Source organism: Phoxinus phoxinus (assembly GCF_949152265.1).
Source record: "Phoxinus phoxinus genome assembly, chromosome: 25".
Lineage (NCBI taxonomy): Eukaryota > Metazoa > Chordata > Actinopteri > Cypriniformes > Leuciscidae > Phoxinus > Phoxinus phoxinus.
Genome location: NC_136900.1, coordinates 6,684,590 through 6,711,450, shown reverse-complemented (window position 1 = coordinate 6,711,450; position 26,861 = coordinate 6,684,590). Strand labels below are relative to the sequence as shown.

Here is a 26,861-nt window from a genome sequence, read left to right as displayed (position 1 = left end):
ATATGGCGTAATTTAGATATATTTTTAAGATGGAAAATGCGGTTTTACAGATACTAGACACGTGACTTTCAAATGAAATATTGGTATCAAAGACCAGGTTCCTGACTGACGACGAAGACTTATCGAAGCTGAGTATCGTCGGCATAACAGTGAAAGCTAATTCCATGTTTCCTAATGATATCTCCTAATGGTAGCATGTACAGAGTGAACAGCAGCGGTCCTAGTACTGAGCCTTGTGGTACGCCATACTGAACTTGTGATCGATAAGACTGCTACAAACTGATAACGGTCAGATAAGTATGATTTAAACCATGCTAGTGCAATTCCACTAATGCCAACATAATGTTCGAGTCTATTTAAAAGGATGTTGTGGTCAATGGTGTCAAATGCAGAACTAAGATCAAGTGTGACTTTAACGAGAGCTGTCTCTGTGGTACGGTCTGAAAGATTCCACTCTGACACATTGCATTGTAAAACACATTACATTGTAAAAAATTACACAAAACTTACACATTGCATTGTAAAAATGTCATGTAACAGGGTTGACACATTTTTTTAACAAACCTGCACAGTCCAAAATCTACCAAACTGAATAAACCTTCTACAATATAGTTAGGTCAAAAGACAAAAAAGTGGGGGATAGGCAACGCTATCTCACGACCAATTCGCACGAATATGACCGAGTGATTAAAAGGTGGCTAATTCGTACAAATTCATACGATTAGTCTAAAACCACGTGATGGGTAGGTTAGGGGCGGGGTCAGGGGTAGGTCATTCGTACGAATTCATACAATTTGGCAACTCGTAAAATATATACGATTTAGCAAAAATCGTATGAATTGGTACGAATTAGCCAACTCGTAAAATTTGCCGTGAGATCGAGTTGGGGTAGGATAAGGCTATGTCGCATGCAGGATTTGAACCTCTTGAGCATAATGCCACAATCACACATACTACCCACTATACCACAGATGCTAGACTCTACATTATAGTGAGACTCTACTTTTTTTTTTACAATGGTTATTCATGTCTGCTTTGCTAAACGAGTCTGCTTTTGGTGGTCACAAATCAGAAACAAGGTCTAGGCTAAAAATATCCACCCTGGTTCCCCTTTCTCTCCTCTTTTTTCATCTGAGTGAGAATTCATCCCCATACCTGTGGGAAAAAGATGGCAGAATAGTTGATTTATTGAATATATATATATATATATATATATATATATATATATATATATATATATATATATATATATATATATATATATATACTTTTTGGGGAAAAGCTAACAAAGTTTGAGAAAAGAACAAAGTCAAGAGCCATGATTCAGCAATAGATTTTAAATTAATAGTTAAGCAGTCAGCATTAAAATTATAAAACTTAAACTGGTCCTCACAAAGATAACTATGCATACACACTTGAACAGAAAGACAGAGAAAACACACACACAGGAGGGAAGAGACCCCCAGATGGCTTAGGGTCTAGCGGTGCTAGAGAAGGTCATTAATAACCGTAGAATAAGAGGAGGCCATAACACAGCTTCTTCTGTTAGCCGGAGTATTCTGCACACATAACTTTGACATGATATATGCAAAGATACGAGAAAGAATCTGTTTACACACAAATGTACAACCATAGGTATTACATGAAGAATGCATAACCAGAAGCGCATCAACAAAGAAAAGTAGTCCCACTACTATTTAGACAACTTTACAATCAATAAAAAAACAAAAAAAACTGTACATAGTTTTTTTTTTACATAGACAACTTATTTAAAAGATTGCATATGTGTTTTTTGTATCTGATGCATAAGACTTTTGTGCTTATAAAATGGAGCTCATCGATTTTATTCAGAGGCCCAAACTGAGCAAAAATATGTAATTGACCGTTCGCAAAACCCCGCCCTCGAACGGTCCTCGTCCAATCCTAGCTCAGCAACTGTAACTAAGGAAAAGAACCCCCGTCAAACATTGCAATTTCAGCAAAATGGTGAAACGACGCGCCTGCAAGATACCCCAAAAGTTTAAAGGGAGGGGTCGTTTTTTTTCCGCATTTCCACAAGCCCAAGACCCAAGCGGAAAGATGCCGACACTGGATTAAGCCGTGTGGGAGACCTCACTCACAGCTAACTGCCTTGAAGATTAATATGCATACGTATGTCTGCTCTAAGGTAAGTAAAGCTAGCGAGCTAACTTAGCATATCAATTATCAATAAGTAGTTTAAGTAGCTAAATACATACAATCTGTATAACTGGACTTAAGTTAACAGTTGTGGTTCTATATAGCATTATTATCGAAAGTAACAGTTAGAACATTAGATACTTTATTATTCCGTAGGAAATTCAGGCAGCCTGTAAGGTAGCTGTTAGCCTGTCAAGCACATAACGCTAACGTTATTGCTATCGACACAGATAATTTAGCAAGAGATTGACGGTCACTGGAGGCTATAAAATCTGCAAAACTGAACTTAACAGTTGTGGTTCCATCTAGCATTGTTACCGAAAGCAGTGCATAACATTGTCGTGAGGTTTCTCGTTCTTGGACTGAGAACGGTAATATTACACCTTTGCCTCGATTGTTGTAATCTTCCAGTCTTTGCTTATTTTAACATTTTGAACATATCCCTCCACTGCATATTTCAGCCCTTTCTGTCGTGCCCTGGCTATGTGCCTGGTTCTCAATTGTTTGCCGGGCGTAGTAACAATAACTAGGGGGCGTGGCTTTTGCAAACGGTCAATTATGTGCAGTTGCTATGGCCAAAAAGTACAATGAGATCTTTATAACAGACAAAAAAAAAAAATCATATTTTCCATAAAAAACATAATGAAAATGCAAACAAATTATGATTGAGAGATGTACAGATAAATGTTACTCAAAAGCATGATCTATCCCATCTGATACATTTTAACACAATGTTTCTAAAAAAAAAAATGTGTATAATGAAGTTGTCACAGAGTATAGGTGGCTGCGAAGAAGTGCATGACAAAAGACATACTCCAACTGGCTTTAATCTAACAAACAGGAGAATAACTGGGAGAAATGACCACCACGTGCACATCAGCGTAAAACAACAGCAATGCAAGATCAGGAACAGACAGAAACCGACAGCTTAAAGGGCACCTATTATGGAATTTTGAAATGTACCTTTCATGTAGTGTGTAACATAGATCTAAGTGAACAAAAACATCCTGCAAAGTTTGAAATATGAAAGTGCACCGTATATAAAGTTATTGTCTTTCAAAAGTAAGAGTCGACTCGGAGTCATTTTTATGAATCGTTAGAAGACCGAAGCTTTTTCTCTGACTAGATGACGTCAACTTGTCAAGTTATTTGAATACGATACGCCCACTTATTGCGCTCCAAGGTCAGGGAAAACATCAGGGCGACGAGACGCTGTGTTCTGCAGTGCGACTCAAAACCAAACTTTTTTCATCTGCCCAAGGAGGAGCATTTGAAGACTAAGTGGCTACAATTCATATATACAACTATACCACAGAAGTATAGTCCGAGCCTTGTGCTTTGCTCGCGCCATTTTGAAGACGATTGCTTTTTAAATGCACTCAAACTGGGATTCGCGAGCCGGCTGATATTGAAGGAAGGTTCAGTTCCAAGTGTATTTGCATCAGCTTCCTCCTCCGTATCACAACCTGTAAGTGTTATTAATAATTGTTGCTTTTATGTTTTATGTAGCATGCTTAATAATTATTTTGTTTGTTGTGTAAGCACCGTTTAGCTTCTAGGTCTTCAATGACAATTGTATTGAGATATGTGAAGTGTTTGTCGTTGTTTTCGGAGTTGTCTTAAAGAATAGAGTAATACCTCGTAGTAACGTAACTACATTTTTTTATTTTTTTTGTAAAAACGTTATGTTTATGCATCGGGCTAACGCAACCAAAGACTGATTGTGCTTTTACAATATGAACTCTGGGCTATATGCTCGCTAACATAACATTACATTCTTTATCTTATTTTTAGTTTTTTACTACAAACTACAAAGCAGTGGACTATAATAATTATTATAACACAATTTAATTGATAAAAGCATAATTGTACTCCGTGTTAAACAATAAGTATTATCTATGTAAACACTGCTGGGTCATCTGACCAATCAACGCAGATTAGCGTCGCGCAAAGGAGGGGTTTGAAAAGTGAGTCGTTGAACGATTCATTTGGGAGTCGATGAGCAAATCAGGTAAAAATAAATGCATATTATACGACAACAAAAGTGTTTTTTGTCATTGCATGCATGTAAAACTGTTGTTGGGGACTCCCTAAACAACATTAGGAACATTTTAAATGTCATAATAGGTGCCCTTTAAATACGGGCAAACAAAGGAGCTAACGAGATAATTAACAAGGTACACCTGAACTGAGAGCTCTAATCAATCAGAAACAGGAAACACACAGGCGGGGAACAGAGGAGATATGAGTTAATGACCAAACTAACTGCAAACAGACACACAGAACTCAATAAAAACTGAATCAAAACAGAAAATGCATTTGACACAAAAACATAAAAGTTATTCTTAACTTTACTTTATAAAAAAAAAAAAACAGTTTCACAGCAAAATCTTTGATCTAATCACAATTTAGAGAGGCCTATCAAATATTATAGAGTAGGCTGTACAGTCAATACTCTTTATCATACAAGCTGCCCATTGCTTAGTTATAACTGTCACCGGTGGGCCCAAAGTCATTACATATTTAAAATAGTAATACTAAACCTAAACTAATCTTGACAAACTATATATCATTTGAAAGCGTACAGTCTCTAGTTTTCATATTTGTTGACTGATTTTCAATATAAATACAGAGAAGCTGTAATTTATCAATTTGCAACAAGAATATTTTCATACTCCTAAGGCGTGTTCAGACCTTTATTTTGAAATAGTGATGAACATGAAAAATCATGAAAGAATGGTAGAAACCTCAGTTTGTTTTCATGCCAAGAGTTCAAAAGATAGCATCCATTCAATTATTTTAGAAAAAAAGGTCTGAAGATGTTTTAAATATAAAGAAAAACCACATTAGGAAACGGAGGCGCCCTTATGTGGGCAGTAATGTCAACTAGTGGAAAGGTTTGGTACTGCGCCCAAACTAAATCTCACTGAAAGCGTATTTTTTTAGATATCAACCTAAAATTTGAAACACAACTTGTGCAGATTTTTCGCTTTGATTTTTTTGCAGTTTTAGAGTCGCCCAGGTTTTGAAAAAATATATTTTATATAAAATATGATTCGATTTTTTACATTGTACATTTTCATAAACTCAAACTTCTATAACTTTTTTTCTGGTTCACTTTCTTAATTTATTTAAGAAATATTTGTTGCAGATGCTAAAGAAGTCCTTTCCAAACTTTTTTTTTTTTTGTCCACAGCTTTGTTGATTGTAATGGGAGTGTTCTAGTTGTGTCCCGTCCCGTCAATCACTTGCAGTGTGGACACAGCGTGCGGAGTGATGGCTGAGTTCAGGGGTGGATCCCTCCGGCCCCTTTGACAGGCACAAACACAGAGAGTTGCTGGTGACCAGGATGGGACGAGGGTATGAAGATGCGGGGGGTGTTCACCCAACACCACTCCCTCCGCTGAATAGGCCTTCATTCCGCGCCGTTGTCCCACTGAGGGGAGGGTGTCCGGGGCTAGGGCCGGGAACAAAAGCCCAACTCAAATCACATCAGCCCTCTCAGCGCTACACTTTCTGCCTTTTATTCTCCATATTCTTTTGTGCCTGTGTGTTTCTGACCTAGCTACACTTCGGCCGTAGGAATATTTATAAGAGAACATAAGCAGTATGCTGATAAAGCGCTGTTTTTGATAAATGCGTCTGCGAGAACATGGGCTACACAAGAGTATTCGGCGAGTGCGCACACAGCACATTGCATTTATTACTGATACAGAAAGTCATATATCACGGGGACGTCGAGGAGACAAGAACAGGGCCTTGATAAAGTGTAACACCGGTCATTTGAATTTACACACGTTCTGATTTTACTGCCAGCAACCACTCTGCATTATGTCTTCTGTTTTAATGCGCTTTCGTTGTGTAGCTACTTTACAATAAGCCCCATTGACCCTTACACTACCCTCTATTGTGCGAGGGCCAATTACAGCAGATTTTTGTCTTTTTCAGCCAGTTTCCACCTTGCAACCTGGAATGCACAGGACAAAAGTGACATTCGATATAGCCTAGTTCTTTTGTTGTAGCTACATTGACATTCGTTGTTAAAACATACCGAGTCCTGGACATTCAGGAGACGCAACCTGCTTTGTGCTTAATGATAGTACAACACATTCACTTTTTTACAGCGTTAGAAGTGACATTTATGTTGCTACTTTCTGGCCCATTTTTGTCTACTCAAACATTTAAGTTTGATTTAACCTAAAGAAAAAAAATATTGTATTTGTAAGCGTTTGATACTGTCAACCATAAACTATTGCTGACAAAATTACAACACTACGGATTAAGGGGTCAGACATATAAATGGCTTAAAAGCTACTTAAGTAATAGAAGTCAATATGTTCAATTTAAAAACCAAAAATCGGACTGTAAAACTGTTGTATGCGGAATTCCCCAGGGTTCTGTAATTGGCCCTAAACTTTTTATATTATTTATTAATGATATATTTGAGGCTTCCAAAGCTATGATTGTTTTGTTGTTTGCTGATGACACACTTGTGTTCAGGACTGAGACAGATTTAAATGAATTAATGGCAATTATTGAAAGGGAAATGACAGAATTAAAGAAATGGTTTGATTGTAACAAATTGTTTTTAAATTGGGATAGGACAAATTTTATGGTCTTTGGAAATAAGGGGAAAAAATAAGTTTTTATGTACGTAGAAGTACGTAGTATTTGTAATACCGTACCTCACAGCACATCCAATACAAGTCAATAGAGTTGGACAAAAACTATTATAAAACCTGTTGGAATGCATCTTTTCCACATTTCAATCTTAACTGTTCAATTTCATCAGAAACGATCTGAAAACAGGGCTTTAAGTGTAAAATACAGAATTTGTCCTTTAAATGTTTCTCTTAAAAATAAAGCTTCTTTAATGATTCTTCACTCTAAAAAATGCTGGGTTGTTTCAACCCAATTTTGGGTAAAATATGGACAAACCCAAACGTTGGGTTAAAAATTTAATTAAAAAAATTAACCCAATGGCTGGGTTTGTCCATATTTGACCCACAATTGGGTTGAAACAACCCAGCATTTTTTTAGAGTGTTTGCATGCATGTTCAATATTAAAGTCAGTTTTTCTTATCAAATTATTATATATTTTATGTGTGGATTCCTTTTACATTTTCACATCAACTCACCTGATTACTATTAGGTTTTTAGGTTGTTAAAAAACAAAAATTTAACCTTTTAAATTTAAGTTTGAAAGGTTAAAACAAGAAAACAAGACGATGCGGGTCACTGAAACTTTAACTATGCAAACACTATGCAAAAGTGAGATAAGACCAAAGTGAGCCAAGACTTTCTTATTCAACTGGTCTGAATGTTTCTTTCACTGTGTACTTGTCTGTGTGTGCACAGCACAAGCTGTCCGCTCTCTGATAATGCCACAAAGGGGATTTCTATGTTTGTCGATTTCTTAGTGTGCAAGTTCCCACCCTGCTCCGAGTGTTGCTCTCCCGCACGTGGGATGCTGCCAGCTGTTCTATTCTCTTCTCTGAACCCTGTCTGCGTGTCCGACACTGCAGGCCTGCACGCCATCAGATAACACCCCGTACGAAATCTTCTCAGGCACTCTGTGCTAACAATACACTGCAGACATTTACATGTGAAAACACTGGGCCTTATCTTAAGTTCAGTGACGGTTTAGGACAAGAGGACTCAGCTTGCTTGTGTGAGCATGCAGATCTGGAGATCTTCAGGTAGGTCTCTACTGGTGATGAAGCTGCAATGAGGCTGTCAGCTCAACAAAGAAGCACTGAAACTATAGCATTCCCAAACTTCCCTCTCCAAAAGCTTGATGAATAATGGTGATCACTTCCATCACTGTGTGGAGTCTTGCTGCCACCCACTGGACAAGATATGAAGCACGGTTGCTAAGAGCTTTTGGCTCTGTTGGAAAAGCATTGTGTGCCGTATAAAGTGTCTACAATTTTTATGCTATATAAATGATATACATTTTGCAGTATGATTAACATTCTACAGGTTCAGTGTGCTTGACTACTTTTTGATTCAACATGTTTTGCTTTTTTTGCTTTTTTTTAACATGAACATCAGTCAGAAATTCAGTGACATGTTTTAGATTTTTTCTGATGTATCTGATGTTTTAGAACAGATAAAAGGGAAAATAAATAACAATTATACAGATCAATAAAAAGTTAGGTCTCAGAGAAGAAACCCACTGCGCAATGTGGCGTCGGAGTGACGTCTTTTCTATGACATTTTTGGATGTCCAATTTCGGTCCACTGAAGGGGTTGTTTTGTAACGCCAGACGACGTCTTTCTTCAACATCTACCGCACATCTAATGCTGACATCCGTGGGACCTCCGTGTAAGGGTTATTTATAGTTGTCGTTTGTGGACGTCTTTTCAACATCAAATTTAGACAAATTTTACGTTGTTTTTACACAACCTCTGTAACTGTAGTCCCATGTTTCAAAAGTGTGGAGGACGTGTTTTCATATGTATTAATCATGTTGATAAGAACAATGTTGATATTTGTAAATAAAAAATATTAAATTAATCATGTAAATTTCCTGCACCTGTCATAGACTTCCAAATGACGTCCAAAAAATGACCCATTTCAAAGGTCAAATATTGAATGTCAATATGACGTCCAAATTGGGTCATGGTCGGACTTCAGTCTGTGGCGTGAGTCGGTCAGTCTGTGGCGTGAGTCGGTCAGTTTGTGGCGTGGAGTCGGTCAGTCTGTGGCGTGGAGTCGGTCAGTCTGTGGCGTGATGGAGTCGGTCAGTGTGTGGCGTGGAGTCGGTCAGTGTGTGGCGTGATGGAGTCGGTCAGTGTGTGGCGTGATGGAGTCGGTCAGTGTGTGGCGTGATGGAGTCGGTCAGTCTGTGGCGTGGAGTCGGTCAGTCTGTGGCGTGGAGTCGGTCAGTCTGTGAGGTGGAGTCGGTCAGTCTGTGGCGTGGAGTCGGTCAGTCTGTGAGGTGGAGTCGGTCAGTCTGTGGCGTGGAGTCGGTCAGTCTGTGGCGTGGAGTCGGTCAGTCTGTGAGGTGGAGTCGGTCAGTCTGTGGCACTGCTCAGGTGTTATGAGAGCCCAGCTTGCTCTGATAGTGGCCTTCAGCTCTTCTGCATTGTTGGGTCTGGCGTATCGCATCTTCCTCTTCACAATACCCCATAGATTTTCTATAGGGTTAAGGTCAGGCGAGTTTGCTGGCCAATTAAGAACAGGGATACCTCCGTAAACCAGGTACTGGTAGCTTTGGCACTGTGTGCAGGTGCAAGTCCTGTTGGAAAATGAAATCTGCATCTCCATAGAGTTGGTCAGCAGCAGGAAGCATGAAGTGCTCTGAAACTTCCTGGTAGACGGCTGCGTTGACCTTGGACCTCACAGTGGACCAACACCAGCAGATGACATGACCCCAAACCATCACTGACTGTGGAAACTTCACACTGGACTTCAAGCAACGTGGATTGTGTGCCTCTCCTCTCTTCTTCCAGACTCTGGGACCGCGATTTCCAAATGAGATGCAACATTTGCTCTCATCAGAAAAGAGGACTTTGGTCCACTTTGCTTTATTAAATCCAGAGTCAACGCAGCCGTCTACCAGGACATTTCCAGAGCACTTCATGCTTCCTTCATTTTCCAGCAGGATTTGCACCGGCCCACACTGCCAAAGGAACCAAAACCTGGTTCAGTGACCGTGGTATTATTGTGTAAGTACTGTGTGAGTTCATGTAATATTAAAATTTTCTGGGATTTTGATTTTGTGGGATTCATAAGCTGTATAATCATCAAAATTATAACAAATAAAGGCTTGAAATATCTCACTTTGCATGTAATGAATATAATATATTAGTTTCACCTTTTAAGTTGAATTCTTTAAATATACACTCTAAAAAATGCTGGGTTGTTTCAACCCAATTTTGGGTAAAATATGGACAAACCCAGCCGTTGGGTTGAATTTTTAAATTACATTTTTAACCCAACGTTTGGGTTTGTCCATTTTTTGACCCAAAATTGGGTTGAAACAACCCAGCATTTTTTAGAGTGTATCAACTTTTTTATTATAATTATATGACCAGCACCTGTATAATAAATAAACAAATTGCCATCATCCTGTTTGAAGTTTTAAAGACAAAATAGAGTAAAATATAAATAGAAACCGGTCAAACAATAAAAGCAGTAATATATTGTATGTCTGATAATTAACTGCAGCTGCATGATGGTGTAGTGACCTAATTCTGAATGGTTAATGATACCTCGGCACAGATGAGTTGTAAAGTCTCACAGTATAAATGACCCCCTGTAGCGGTCTCTGTTGCACCGTGTGGATGGATCAGTCGGTCGCTGAATGTACTTCTCATTCCAGCAAGCCTGTCATGGTGGGGGTGTGAGGTATTGTTTGTGATGGTCAACAGCTTGGACATTATTCTCCTCTCTGTAGCAACCTCAAGCAAGTCCAGAAACACTCCAATGACAAAGCCTGCCTTCTTAATAAGCTTATTCAGCCTTTTGGTATCTCCAGCTTTAATCCCAGTGCCCCCAACACACAACGGTGTAAAACAGGGCACTAGCGGCGACAGACATGTGAAGAATCTCGCTACACCCCTTATCAAGCGCCCCAATTTTTTAGACATGAAAATGCCCATTCCGAACTTAAATGGTTGTAATTCAAGAATGCTTAGGAATATAGATGTAAGATTGGTCTTGTTTTTAAGAAGACATTTGGCAGATTTTTGTAGAAGTGAAATAAATTAAGAAAAAAGTTATAGAAGTTTGAGTTTATGAAAATGTACAACGTTAAAAATTAAATTATTCATATTTTATATAAAATATATATTTTCAAAACCTGGTGGACTCTAAAACTGCAAAAAAAGTTGTGTTTCAAATTTTAGGGTTGATATCTCAAAAAATAAGCTTTCGGTGAGATTTAGTTTGGGCGCAGTACCAAACTTTTCCACTAGTTGACATTACTGCCCATATAAGGGCGCCTCCATTTCCATATGTTGTTTGAGTGATCTGAACCATTATTTTTACAATTTTCATACAATTTATGAAGTAGACATCCTATTCAGAAGTAGTATTGGAAGTTTGGCAGATTTTGAAATGAATTCAACCTCTAAGAAACAGAAAGAACACATATGTGCGTTATAGCTCGCTGCCACGAATGGTGAATCTATAATTTTTTTCTTTATATTTAAAACATTTTCAGACCTTTTTTTTCTAAAATAATTAAAGGGATGCTATCTTTTGAACTCTTGGCATGAAAACAAACTGAGGTTTCTACCATTCTATCATGATTTTTCATGTTCATCACTATTTCAAAATAAAGGTCTGAACACGCCTTAGGAGTATGAAAATATTATTGTTGCAAATTGATAAATTACGGCTCCTCTGATGAAAACTAGAGACTGTAAGCTTTCAAATGATATATAGTTTGTCAAGATTGGTTTAGGTTTAGTATAGGATATTACTGTTTTAAATATATAGGCCTAATGGCCGTGCCAATATAAAGGGTGACCCGAGTCTTCTCAAGAAATGTTTATAAATCGTTCTATAATATAGATAGCCCTTTTATAGATCGTTCTAGTATTTTTTGTCCAGTCAAGTCTGTCAGGTGTTTTACATATTTTATTTAGAGATTTACTTTCTCGGCATTGAAAATATGTATTAGTTTTTATTGATAAATGTTTATTGATGTTATTCCCAACAGCCATAAATTATTCCCCAACATAGCTAAACCTTTAAGTCAATTATTGGTGGCAAATAGTTTTCAAAGATGCTATAATATTTGCATTCAATGGCAGATTATACATTATTATATTGCATAAGCTTGAGCTTTTTTTTTTCTTGTACAAACCCACATCAATAAAAAGCAAGTTATTTGATCAGCATTTAATTTTTATTTCATGTCATAACTGAGAACAATGTTACTTACAACAGGACTTTCAATTCTTCAGAGTGAAAATGTGCTTTGGTTTTCATAAACAAGTTGCAAATACTTTAGTATCATTATTTTTGAACAAAGACATTTCAAAAGCATTTGAAAACCACATCAAAACCATACACGTACACACAAACCTGTACTGCTAATGGAAAGAGCTGCCAAACCTTCTGAAGGCATATTGTGTCAGTTATAGTGAATATAGAAACGTGTCTAAATCAAAAAAGCTGCAAAAAACATTGGTTAATGGTGCTTTATGGTTCAAAAAGTTCATTGGGATGTGTCCCTAAAATGTTCCCTGAGGTTTGCAGAGGATGCAAATGAAAGCGTAGTCACAGTTTTGAAGTTCAGTTTCAAGCCCCATTATGCAATAAAAAGTTCCTGAATATTCTAGAATTATATTGATTTACAGACAATGTCAAACAATCATATAAAGCAAAGAGAGAGGAGAAAAAAAGCAAGCACAACTGAACAACGAGTGCCTGTAATGGCAATTCAGCAAATTAAATAATTTGATCTATTATTTAAAGTACCCTTGTTGATATTACCAGAACAGGCAACTAACTACAAAACGACCTCAGAATTCGGTGTGGTTTAAAAAGCCCTCCAGCATGAAGAAACCCAACCAGAGGTAGTTTAAAAGAAACATGGTTTATATTATTAAACCGCAAGAAAATCATATCTGAACAAGTAAAAGTTTCAGTAATGCATTAACTGATAACAATAACATGTCATTTACATTAAGATACCCAAAGATATTTACAGTAGGTTTTGATTTGAAGCTTTTGGTCTCATTTCAACACTAAATGCAAGAATGCAATCTGCTAAACCTAACATTTTTTAAATCATAAGAACAATGCACATGCCACAAGAAAACATGCTGTATACATTAAGCCATTGGTTGAAGCATTGGAAAATAATAATAATAATAATAATAATAAAATCCCAAAGGAAAACCCCTGAAAAAAAAATGAAAAGAAAAAGATTTATAATATAAACCTGAATTGAAAGAAGCATAAATTAGACTTAAATATTTAGCAAGAATATAGATTTGGTTATATAGTTTTACAGTATTTTTTTCAGCATTTCAACATTCAATATTTCTTTGGAACTGTACATCAAAACACCCTAATTGCTCAAGCAATAGGACTTCACAAGCTCAGATACAGTGAAGTATTACCTGACCCCCTGAAAAGTGTACATTAAAACAGGCAGTGTGTGTTCCCCTGTTCTGGATCGGATGTCAGTTTAAGCTCATTATTAAACTAGACAGAGTGACTGTAATATGGAAGACGGCATGTAGGTTTTCTTATCCAACATGTAGTCTTAATCTCATACAGGCTAATCAGAGGGTTTGGTTTAATCTGAGGTAGCAAGTTTGTGTATTCAAGTAAACAACCAGATAGCTTTATTATAGCGGTCAGTTTCTGAAGCCTAAACTATATCACAATTTCCTAATTACATTCGAGAGGTATAGCAAGCCACTGCTGTAAAATAACTGGTATCACCAGGAACATTCGGTTGTTTCAGTTCGGAGAGAATTACTAGCAATTTGAGGTAATTTTCGTTTTAATAGATCAAAACTACATCACTAAGTGGATCAACTTGATATTTGTTTAGCTACACACTAACAATAACAATAAACAATTCATGCACAAGAAGAAAATGTATAGAAATTCATAGAAAGAGGTATAACAGCAGGTATTGGCTGAAGTTGGCATTTTTATACTGATCGGGAAATGGCATCGCCATTCTTCAACGAAGATCGAGATAATCCTATGTAGCATTCTAGAGGATTTGCGAGCAAAATTGGACTCTAGATTATCTAAAACAAAAAAAAGTGAACTGTAGAGAAACCTTACGGAACCCGAGATTAGACGACAATGGTTTTCTTTTTGAGAGTAGAAAAATTAAATGCTACAGAAATCCTCTAGGTGTTCAGAAGTTTCATTTGCAGCTAAAGTCTTCTAGAATTTGTGGATGAAAACGAACCCTAGATTAGCTCAAAAAGGACATCAGTGTAGAGAAGAGTTAAAGGATTATTTTATAGAATCCTAAAGGCCTCGAGATCCGTACTGAATACTAGATTAGCTCAAAGGGTAAACTAAATTAATCTTCATATAGTGTTCTAGAGGATTTGTGGCCAACCCTGATCACTAGAATAGGCTACAGAGGTTTCCTTTTGAGAGAATATAGGGTTCCGTTTTGGCCGCAAATTCTCAGAAATCTACAAAGAACGCTGTTGACCAGCGGTGCTGAACTCAAACTCCTGTAGGGCCACAGTTCTGCTCCAGATCGGGGTTTCTCAAATCCGGCTCTACAGGGGTTTAGCTCCATCCCTAATCAAACACACCTGAACCAGATTATCAGTAGATTGGAGCGGGGTTGAAACCCTAGTTTGCAGGAAGGCAGCCCTCCAGGTTAGCTACACCTAAGCATCGTCAGACTGTCAGTCCAAATCAGATTTTTGTGCATATCCGATTGAATCTGATCATATTTAAGCAGATGTGAACGGGGGGTGGAAAGCTACATTCATATGTGGTTTGTAATCCTATTTAAATTGCATTTCTTTGTTTATGTCACTTTCTAAGGCCACGTAAAATGTAAACATGTCAGACGTTGTTATAACAAACATGTTGAAAGTCGCTGCAGAAACAAGGTTGTGTTGTTGCAAAGTGTCGGTCAAGCATAACATTTAAATATAATGGAGACATGGCAGCACGGACTAAAGCCGCACATACCAGCCTCCTATGTTTCTGCCGCTGCCTCAGATGTTTCATATACATCGAGATCCGTACTGAATCTGGTTTTGCCATATGTCCCGCGCGGTGGCTACACATTGTCAAGTTGTAAATAAGACAACATCTGTATTGCATAACCCTCCACGTTGCTGTTGGTTTTGCCATATGCCTACTAACACAAATCATCACCATAGAAACCGGAAAACGAAAGAGCGGCAAAAGACACACACATCAGGTACGAACAGTTGCGATGCACTGTGTGGACAGTCAATCATTTAGATCAGATTACAAACGGATACACAAATAATCTAATTTGGACTGACCGTGTGAACATAGCCCTACTCTAGATCTTCAGCGGTCTCATTTTTGAGCTAGAAGGATCATTGTAGAATTTAAAGATTTGTGGCTGAAACTGAACCCTAAATTAGATTATAAAGTAAACGTTGCCAAAATCGTACCCTAGATTAGACTACAGAAGTTTCCTTTTTGAGATAAGAGGACAATTCTAGAAGATGTGTGGATGAAGCTAAAACTATAAAGAAGATCTAGATTCATCTTTGTAGTGTTCTGGAGAACTTGTGGGAGAACTGAACCCTGGTTAAAGTAACCTAAACCAAAGCACTATGGAGAACTGTTGGTCTCTGCATTCTCCAAGTTTAGGGCTCTTTGACCTGTTCTAAGATGCTGAGGTATGCATCCGCATGTGACTAATGAGGTTTCTTTGTTGCGTAAACTTCCCACCACAGACCTGGCACTCATACGGTTTCTCCCCTGAATGGACACGCATGTGCTCAGTGAGACGGTACTGCCTGGTGAAGCGCATACCACACTCCTCACATGCAAATGGCTTCAGACCGAGGTGGCTGCGCATGTGGCGGGTCATAGTGCCGCGCTGTGTGAACATCTTGCCGCAAATGTTGCAAGGGAATGGACGCAAGGTGTCAACATCTTTGAGGGACTTTCGTGGACTTTTTTCCAGGCTTTCAGCAGCTTCTTGCGAGACTCTGGTGACTCCATCACGCTCCTCTTCCTCCTCATCCTCAACCTTCACATCCAGGTCTCCATCCAAATGACTTTCCACATGGGACTTGAGACTCTCGGAGGAGGGAAAACCCTTTTCACATGGAATACAAACGTAAGGGTTGTCCCCTTCGGCTTCTTTGAGAAAGGTCTCCTTTTGATATACAAAATTGGTGCTGCCATTGTTTGGTTTTTGGCCATCGGCTTCGTCTGTTTTCCCTCCAATTCCTTTCTCTTTCTTTACAGACAACTGTAAAGTGAAAGTCTGATTCTGGCTTAGTTGACTTCCAACCCTGCTAAGAGGAATGTAACCACTGACCTTGGATTTTCTTCGGGATCCCTCCCTTTTTCTTTCCTGAGCTCCATCCAAAGGAATTATCCACTTCTCTTTCTTTGGAACACACTTCCCATTTATTCCTAGCTGCATATTGTTGGAGATGGTTCTAGAAAGAAAAAACGTATCATTCGTCTCAGACTTTACATTCTTCTTAGTCAAATCCAACCCCAAGTCCTGCTTTTTCCTACATTTACTTTCAGCATTATGCCTTTTTTTGGGAGGAGTCATACACGTGTATGTTTCAGTGTCTGACGAGTGGTCTTCATACAGGCGAAATAAAGATTTGGAGCTCCCACATGCTACGCTATTGAGGGATCCATTTTGGTTCATCTTAGTGGAGCACAGGTTTGCGAGGTCATTGAGCTGGAGAAAGTTAGCTGTGGTGAGCAGAGAGCTCAAATCCAGAGCCTCAAAAGTCTCATCTGACAATTTTCCGGTGTAAATGAAATCCAGAATTTGCTGGAAAACAGCTGGATCCACCATATCAGGGTCAAGGTGGATGAGGTTATCATGAAGGACAAGGGACTTGAAGTAGTGGCTGGTGGCGGCGAGGACACTTTTGTGGGCTCGGAAGAGTGTATTCTCAACCATGATGATGACATCGCACAGGAAGCCCTTTGAGCGTTGTTGATTGAGCTGGAGAAGCAGTTGACTGGCGTAGTTGGGGAGCTCCATCGCCTACCCTTGATGTTTTGCATTGGTGTCACTGTAAGAAAGGATGATGAAATGTTATTTTGGTGTGACACAGACTCTCAAGGATCATCAATAACATCTGCTTTGCCTTAAAAGGTGCTCTATGAAAAATTTCCGAAAAATAAAAATTTCCGAATAAATAAAGATTATTCGTACAAAAATAATGCCTCTCAATCATTATTTATGGTCCACTAGAAAAGCGCTTCGCAACCGGGGTGCCATCTGGCGAGAGCAGGGGTGTCGTCGTGTAAAAACTCCATCAAACATTTTAAAATTGCTAAAATGTGTAAAAAAAAATATGTACCATCAATCTTAGATGTCTCTAATAACAACAAATAATGCACACAAATTTACAATAAAAATCGCACGTTTTCGGCGTTGAATTGCGTGTATTGCGCATAATTTCCTAGTGCGTACATATACAGCTGGCTCTTTTTCATGGCTTGTTGCACTTACGGTCAAATACACACAAAAATATTGTCACAACGTCCGTCTTGCCGCGTATTCACAAACACATCGGTTATGTCCGTGCTGTCAACAGTAACGCATGCATTTAATGTTTTTCAGTTTAACGCGTTAAAAATATTTATCGCAATTAACACAGCATCCTTTTTTTTTTCAGTCATCCTTTGGCTAGCGATACATTATATGATCACGCTCTTCTTTATTCAATTGCTTTTAAACCAATCAAGCGCGACATGACAAAAGAGAACACGCTGCCTGTAAATGTCATGCTGACACACGACGCACAGAACGACGCGCGCCAGAATAGACTTCTCTTTCGCACGTGAACCAATAATAACACACAATTATGCCACAATTTCTGTTTTGTTGAGTATCCTCATAAGAGCTCTCTTAAATGAGTTAAATAAAGTCTTAAATTAATGTAAAGAGTCGTGAGAAAAAAGCCACAGGTAAATATTTATTATGGACTTATGTGAAGATTGTTTTAAGTTCACTTAAAATAAAAGGTTTGATTTTTTTGGAGCCTAATAAATGTTAAAATTGACAGCTTTCAATTTTAATAAAATAAATTTGATGACAATCTTTGGCCAGTGGGTGTGTAGCCTCCGCCAATCACAAAACACTGTGCATGTGTGGGCAGGACTTTAACATTGCGGGGCGCTCTGCTAAGTTGTCACGTCTTGACACAAAAACAATCAGCTAATGTTGTTATTGCCTGTTCTGTAACTCGAGTCAGATTATTAGACAATGATTTTATGACAATTATTAGCAAGCTAGAGAAGATGGCTAAAACTCTCTCACAAATTACAGCCAGTCATCTAAACATTAGTATAACTATTCATTCTTATACAAAAAAATATATATTTATGCATGACAAAAAAATGTGTTTGTAGAATAGCTCATCTTCCCTGCAGGTCGTCTCTTGAGTCGGTTGAGCTACGTGTGCAATGATATATCAGGGGAGAGGGCTTCTATGGGATGAATTTAGTCTCAAAATGATTAACACATGCATGCACAAACTCGTTTCCGAGTCGATCCTATTTGGCTGCGTTTACACTTGGCATTAACATGCGATCACCATGATCCAATCAAGCAGATCGGATCATTAGCCAATCAGGACACGGTGCATTTACATTTGTTCATATTAAGTAGCCTCTGTATCTGGATAACCGATTGGATTTCTGTTTTTTGCATAATATTTTAATTAGGTCTGTAGCACGACACCAAATTAAGAGTAAAGATGATAAAAATTAAGCAATGTCCCAATTGCTTTCACTCACTCACTTTACTTTCCAATGCAATCTCCAGTCTTAGATCAAATTACATTTTTGAATGAAGGAATATTTCCAGAGTTGATCATTCAAAAATAAATGTCAAACAAGTCATCAATAATCGAGGTTTAAGGTTATAGCGTGCAATGACTATATGGGAGATTAATAAACACGCTGAAACAATAAAAACATTCAACATTTAAAACATAAAAAAATAAAAAGTTTATTCCCGTTATTCCTCTGGCAAAGCAGCGCACGCTCTTCATTAAGATCTCATGACTGATCACAGCTGTGACTGTACAGGCGATCGCCTTGTTCAGATAATGTTGCACAATTAAAATGAAAAATGACACACACAGTAGCTATCATATAAGTCTAAATAAACTGTTTTAAATATTGACGTTTATTGTAAGGTTCAAATAAGTTTATTTTGTCTAAACTGCGTCTGGTCAATATTTTCTGACAGCACGTGGGGAAACTGGGCGGAGATTTATATGACGTCCACCTGTGAATGCAGACACACACACACACACACACGGTGGCTGGAATGCGTTTACAATACACTGAGATCCGATCACAATGCGTCCTCGACTACCTCTGGACCTGGACACGCTGATCGGATAACATTCCCATCAGAAACGCGTTTCCACTTGTCTTTTCAATGTGTATGTGGACAACATCCGGATACAGGGCGCATGTTAACGCCAAGTGTAAACGCAGCCTCTGATTCATTTGGATTGAGTCTTTTATAGGGCTGTTAAACGATTAATCGCATCCAAAATAAAAGTTTGTTTACATAATAAATGTGTGTGTACGGTGTATAATAATTTGATATATTTAAATACACACACATGCTTGTGTATATTTAAGAAATATTTGCATGTATATAGATTTATATATAATTTATATTATATATATAAATATATATATATATTATATTATAATATAAATTATAAATATTTTATATATAAATAACAATTTTTTCTTGAATATACAGTCATGGCCAAAATTGTTGGCACCCCTGGTAAATATGATCAAAACTGGCTGTAAAAAATAAATCTGCATTGTTTATCCTTTTGATCTTTCATTCAAAAAATTGCCAAAATCCTAACCTTTCATTGAAGCAAGAGAATTGAAAGTGGGGCTAAATCACATTATGAAATAAATGTTTTTCTCCAAAACACGTTGGCCACAATTATTGGCACCCTTTTATTAAATACTTTTTGCAACCTCCTTTTGCCAAGATAACAGCTCTGAGTTTTCTCCTATAATGCCTGATGAGTTTGGAGAACACCTGACAAGAGATCAGAGACCATTCCTCCATACAGAATCTCTCCAGATCCTTCAGATTCCCAGATCCATGTTGGCGCTTCTTCTCTTCAGTTCAGTCTACTCATTTTCTATAGGGTTCCGGCCAGGGACTGGGATGGCCATTGCAGATCTTGGTTTTGTGCTCAGTGACCCATTTTTGTTTTGATTTTGATATTTGTTTTTGGATCACTGTCCTGTTGGAAGATCCAAACATGGCCCGTTATAAGATTTCTAGCCCCGGCTGTTAGGTTTCGATTTTTTATCTGTTGGTATTTGATCCAATCCATGATGCCATGTATCTGAACAAGATGTCCAGGACCTCTGGCAGAAAATTAGGCCACAGCATTAAAGATACAGCAGAGTATTTCATTTTACACATGGGGTACTTTTTTATCCCTGTGTGCACCAAACCCATCTTAAGTGTTTGCTGCCAAAAAAGCTTTTTTTTTTTTTTTTTTCATCTGACCATAGAACCCGTCCCGTTTGAAGTGCCAGTAGTGTCAGGTACTTTTCAAACGTTCTATGGACAGAGGAACCAAAAAAATAGCTTTTTTGGCAGCAAACACTTAAGATGGGTTTGGTGCACACAGGGATAAAAAAGTACCCCATGTGTAAAATGAAATACTCTGCTGTATCTTTACTGCTGTGGGCCTAATTTTCTGCCAGAGGTCCTGGACATCTTGTTCAGATACATGGCATCATGGATTGGATCAAATACCAACAGATAAAAAATCGAAACCTAACAGCCGGGGCTAGAAATCTTATAACGGGCCATGTTTGGATCTTCCAACAGGACAGTGATCCAAAAACAAATATCAAAATCAAAACAAAAATGGGTCACTGAGCACAAAACCAAGATCTGCAATGGCCATCCCAGTCCCTGGCCTGAACCCTATAGAAAATGAGTAGACTGAACTGAAGAGAAGAAGCACCAACATGGATCTGGGAATCTGAAGGATCTGGAGAGATTCTGTATGGAGGAATGGTCTCTGATCTCTTGTCAGGTGTTCTCCAAACTCATCAGGCATTATAGGAGAAAACTCAGAGCTGTTATCTTGGCAAAAGAAGGTTGCAAAAAGTATTTAATAAAAGGGTGCCAATAATTGTGGCCAACGTGTTTTGGAGAAAAACATTTATTTCATAATGTGATTTAGCCCCACTTTCAATTCTCTTGCTTCAATGAAAGGTTAGAATTTTGGCAATTTTTTGAATGAAAGATCAAAAGGCTAAACAATGCAGATTTATTTTTTACAGCCAGTTTTGATCATATTTACCAGGGGTGCCAACAATTTTGGCCATGACTGTATACATGAACGTGTGTGTATTTATATATACAAAATAATTATACACAGTACACACATTTATTATGTAAACACAAACTTTTATTTTGGAAGTGATTAATCGCGATTAATCGTTTAACAGCCCTAGTCTTTTATTCCGCCGGTTTAGCCTTTCACGATCCACACACACATTCTGAGAAAAGCTGCTACCACTAGATAGCAGTAGCCTACTAAACACACAACCGCACCGTAATCTTGCGTTCTTCCCCATGTAAAACACTTAATATGGCTTTAAAAAAGTGATGTTGTTATTAATATAAACGTCGCTTTGTACAGACTAGCAGAAAAATATGAACTCAAAAACACAAAGTTTCACATCGAATGTTTCCTCGTTATAAAGAAAATGCTTAACGTAATGGATTAAGACAAAAGGCTAATATTAAAAGACCAAATCTTTTTATCTTAAATCTTAGCCTACCACTATCTTGTGTAAATAAGAGATTGATTATAACGTGAGTTTTGTAAGTCAGTAAGGTGGCGGCGCTGAGCTTCAGTGATTATCATGTGAGCGCTCTTCGCTCACTTGTTGTGTCATGCTTCGTTTCAAAGTTTCTGGATTGACAACCTCATTTAAATGGTGGATTGAGATTCGTAACTGCGATGATCGATAGTGATTATTATAGCAACGGACGAGACCAAAAAACAACAAAATCCTGATGATACTGTATGTCAAAATAGATCTGTGTGCATTACGTCTTGGATCGTAAATGCAAACTAAAAGATGTGCCACTTACTTTTCACTTTCTTTTTATAGGAAATGGCACTTTTTTATAATTCAATTGGGGGAAAAAAATACAATTTTAAGTGTTTCACAAGTATGGAGGACAGATTAGTACTGTTTATATATTTATGCTTAAAAACAAGCAACACATTGTTACTGCAGAGTTTCTCAACTGTTCTTAATGCAATTGTTTTAATTCAGTTATCTTTTGAGGCTGCTAGTCACCTATGGTGTAAATGTAGTATCGAAACAGAGGTATTACATTCTGCTAATAAGTAGCTTTGAATAAAACCGTCTGCTAAATGATTAAATGTAAATGCTCGTACTGACGCCAAACATTTTTGTATCCACCCAACCCTAAATGGAAGTAGTGACAGATCAAAATTAAATTTGTTCACAATAAAATCATTAAAGGGTTAGTTCACCCAAAAATTAAAATAATGTCATTAATGACTCACCCTCATGTCGTTCTAAGCCCGTAAGACCTCCGTTCATCTTCGGAACACAGTTTAAGATATTTTAGATTTAGTCCGAGAGCTTTCTGTCCATCCATTGAAACTGTATATACAGTATACTGTCCATGTCCATAAAGGTAATAAAAACATCATCAAAGTAGTCCATGTGACATCAGTGGGTTAGTTAGAAGTTTTTGAAGCATCGAAAATACTTTTTGGTCCAAAAATAACACAAAATAAGACTTTATTCAGCATTGTATTCTCTCCCGGGTCTGTTGTCAATCCTTCAGTTACTCTGATGGCGTAAGACGCTGATGGCGTGTTATCTGGTGCGCCCGAGCTTCATTTATAGACTGAGGGAAACGCACGCTGTAAAAGTGTCTCATCCGCGACATGCACATTTACGCACCATTAAAAAAATGATATCCACGCAAACAATGTAGAATAGCTTGAATATAGCGTGCGTCTCCCTCAGACTGTAAACGAAGCTCGGGCGCACCAGATAACACGTCATCAGCGTCTTACGTCAGCAGCGTCACTGCGGAGTCCTGAACGCAGATTGACAACAGACCCGGGAGAGAATACAATGCTGAATAAAGTCTTATTTTGTGTTATTTTTGGACCAAAAAGTATTTTCGATGCTTCAAAAACTTCTAACTAACACACTGATGTCACATGGACTACTTTGATGATGTTTTTATTACCTTTATGGACATGGACAGTATACTGTATATACAGTTTCAATGGACGGACAGAAAGCTCTCGGACTAAATCTAAAATATCTTAAACTGTGTTCCGAAGATGAACGGAGGTCTTACGGGCTTAGAACGACATGAGGGTGAGTCATTAATGACATTATTTTCATTTTTGAATCATGAATCATTGGGGAAGAAATATATGAACCGAAAATAATGGTTTAATAGAAAATGATGTTAAGCATGTTCACTTTAAACAAAGGTTGACTGCAAAATATTCACATACACCAAATGAGTAGTTTGAGAGTGTAGTAGTGTGACCAACTATGATCGATTACAATGGTTTATGGGAGTTTGCCAACAATGTATCTACTGAAAAACAAAACACAAATGTGATTTGTACTGTTGTCCCTCAGTTGTGGCCATGAAGTGTTTAGAAGGCATTAAGATATATGAATGTCTCTTACCAGAAACACCCATGGTACGCAGATTTTGCCATAAAAGTCACTTCAAGTTATTGTTACTGAAATTAAACGGTGGTAACTTTATATCAGCCAAGACAGTCCACAAAAAGGTTAACAATGAAATACAAAAAATAAATGTATAAAGCTTACCCTATTTAAAGAAACACAATTATTGATTATGATTTTACAGTATTGATAAACACTGCACAAACTGCAGCATTTTAGCAGAAGCTTTGTTCACTTTCAAAGGGACATTAGTCATTATGGTCATAATTAAAGTATATTAAGAGTCATTGGGCGTTTTTGAGGCATGTATGGTGTTGTATTGATCCACAAACAATAATCTAACATTTAAACACTACGGGTTACGGATAACGAGTCCAAACGCGCATGTGCTAATTAATTGGGGCTGGTCTTTGATTACAATTGCGAAACTACACGCGTTTTAAATCGAGTTTTGGTTTCATTTCAAAATATTTAAAAGAACATCAACATATAGGCTACTCGTCGAAAACACAGCATGTTCGTGAATAACACGCCCGAGCTCGTTAAAGCACACGGTGGGTCCTAGGTAAAAAAATACACGTATCTGTTTCTTAATAAATGCGGAACTGCGGATACCAATCCTTTCCAGACGTGCTTACGTGCGTATGCCAAATTAATTATTTTATCATCTCTGCCTCGCCTGAATAGTATGGATGATAGTATAGATGTTAACAATGAGACAAACACTGAACAATTTTTAAGCTCGTTTAAAGTAAAAAAAACAACAACAGGAAATGATACCTTGCAAGGCTGCTGTGGGCTAGGTAAGCGGATCGCGCTATGCATTTAATGCCGTTTGTGTTTTAATAATCAATATTAGTTCTTAAGTTCAACACAACGCGTTTGTTTACATCATATATATGCGAAAACAAATATACATTTATTTTCAAATACCTTTTAAACAAGGGCAGGGGTCCTTACTTCTCCCGTCGTCATCAAAACGCCATCTTAGGAGCTTGTGACGTAGGCAGTTTGACCCCTGACCCAGTTCAGATCAGTCTCACCCCCTACCTGTCCTTCTGGAGGCATTACCATAGTATTACCTCAGGTTATTCTCTCGGAGTGCCACATAAAGCTTGTAATACTATAAATACGTTCACCTGTGCCAGATGAGTGATAATAGTTGAATATAATACATGTAGAATTATATTAGACTAATTGGGAATACAATATAAAATATTCTAAAACAACACATTCTAAAATGACAAAATACTGAAATGAAAGAAAAAACTATAAAAATAAATTTATTGAGTGCACTTGTAAAGGATACATATAACTGCTTAATAAAATGATTTTTCCTATATTATGCAAAAGCATTATCAGATATATTATGAATTTAATAACTAAAAACACTCACTTCACAATTTTCACTGTAACAATTGGGCATACAAACGTGGTGAGCCGCAAATTTAAACAAGTTAGTCATGAGATAACTTTAATATTGTGTGTATTACAATATTAACAACTTTTGTATGAAGATCTGGTCTGATAGTTGTTGTCAAGGCTGTTAGGAAGAGAAGGTTAGAGAACCGTGGCTTCCTGGAAAGCTTCAATCCATCTATGAGAAAGAAAAAAATTATATAAGATGATTATTATATTTAAATGTAATATTATTATGTAATTATTACTACACGTGTACCTTCATATTTTATATCAATTTACCTTTCAAAGTTCTGGCTGTCACTTGCTCTGAAAATGTAGTAAAGCATTTTTTTGTGATAAAGTTTAAAATGCAATGATGATTCTGGTTTCTCTGTTCGGAGAGAGAATCCGAGAAGGGGGAGACTTTCCAAAGCGGCTACATCCTGTATGGATACAACAATTACAATAATATATAAAGGCAAAATAAATAACAAAAAATGTTGAACTGAAAATAGTTATAATATAGTGTATAAAATACATGTATAGTACAATGAACTGGTAACAGTGGATTCATTAGTTGATTAAATACAATAAAGTGTGGTCATAAATCAAAAATATAGCAGCATAACACAACCTTTACTTAAAACTTAATTTACTTAATCATTTGATGAGAAAAAAAGTTAAAGCTGAAAAAACTGCTGGAAGTTTGATGACAGAAACCACACGTTAACACATGATTGGCCAGATTTACACATCAATTACTATTTCTGTGCTCAGAAACTCAGACCAACCAAGTCAGTGGAGAGATACTATCATTTCAAAACACCAGAAGCACTAGAAATAGGAGTAGCATTTCCCTCCCTGATCATTTCAGTCCGTTTCAGACTCTGATATTTCTGATTTATTTTATTAATACACCTTCTTGGTATTATTGTGCTCAATTCACGTGCATTGCCATCATTGCCATGCCAAATTCCAAACGTTTGTCTTAGTAGGCTTTCATCAAAATAGTTTTATCTGACACAACCTAATCCTTTATCTCAAGGTTTCTGGTTGACTTGTTGGGATTTTAACTTGTTGGGATTTGCAGCAAACTGTCTTTTTTTTCATGAATGGAGATCTCCAAATTAAATATACATAGAGTCGGTCAGAATTATTGGCACCCTTGGTAAATATGATCAAAGAATGATGTGAAAATAAATCTGCATTGTTTATCCTTTGATCTTTTAAAATATGTAAAACGCTTTTCTGTAGCATACAACCTTAGGCGGAGCAAATCGCGAGCCCATTGGCTGCTCCGCCAGAAAAGCACAGCCTATGCGAGGCCAGTGACGCTTGACCAATGAGGACGCTCCGCGCCCTCTGCGTCACCTCCCGCCGAAACGGGCGTGGTCTAGGCCTATAAATACAAGCATAGCTGTCTTCCACTCCGATTTTCTATTCTTCACGAAGCTACACGCATCGTAGGACTGGATTCGAGCCGCCACAGCCGTCAGATACAAGCACCTCAGCAGGACGAGCCCTTTAAAAATTATATAAGATGATTATTATATTTAAATGTAATATTATTATGTAATTATTACTACACGTGTACCTTCATATTTTATATCAATTTACCTTTCAAAGTTCTGGCTGTCACTTGCTCTGAAAATGTAGTTAAGCATTTTTTTGTGATAAAGTTTAAAATGCAATGATGATTCTGGTTTCTCTGTTCGGAGAGAGAATCCGAGAAGGGGGAGACTTTCCAAAGCGGCTACATCCTGTATGCATCTACCTCCCCTCCCCCGCCGGTCGTGAGCGTCGACGAAGAAAGACCAGCATCGATGCGCTTACCGGCTGGATGGCTGCGTACGTTACC

General features: G+C 37.6%; 2 protein-coding genes across 2 annotated transcripts in view; both read right to left on the bottom strand.

Moving 5' to 3' along the window:
* Positions 1 to 12,025: 12,025 nt before the first annotated feature.
* Positions 12,026 to 24,687, bottom strand: hic1l (hypermethylated in cancer 1 like). Its single transcript, XM_079604300.1, has 2 exons — positions 24,536 to 24,687; positions 12,026 to 16,887 (listed from the first exon to the last, which is right to left on the bottom strand). The coding sequence occupies exon 2, from the start codon at positions 16,854 to 16,856 to the stop codon at positions 15,501 to 15,503; it is 1,356 nt and encodes a 451-aa protein (XP_079460426.1). The 5' UTR covers positions 16,857 to 16,887; positions 24,536 to 24,687; the 3' UTR covers positions 12,026 to 15,500.
* Positions 24,688 to 24,860: 173 nt separating this feature from the next.
* Positions 24,861 to 26,861, bottom strand: part of LOC306994023 (FYVE, RhoGEF and PH domain-containing protein 6-like) — a 35,559-nt gene continuing 33,558 nt past the window's right edge. The window contains exons 20-21 of the mRNA XM_079604299.1: positions 25,304 to 25,446; positions 24,861 to 25,199 (exon numbers count right to left, since the gene is read on the bottom strand). Of these exons, the coding sequence (XP_079460425.1) occupies positions 25,163 to 25,199; positions 25,304 to 25,446 (180 nt within the window). The 3' untranslated portion in view covers positions 24,861 to 25,162. The remainder of the gene's footprint in view (positions 25,200 to 25,303; positions 25,447 to 26,861) is intronic.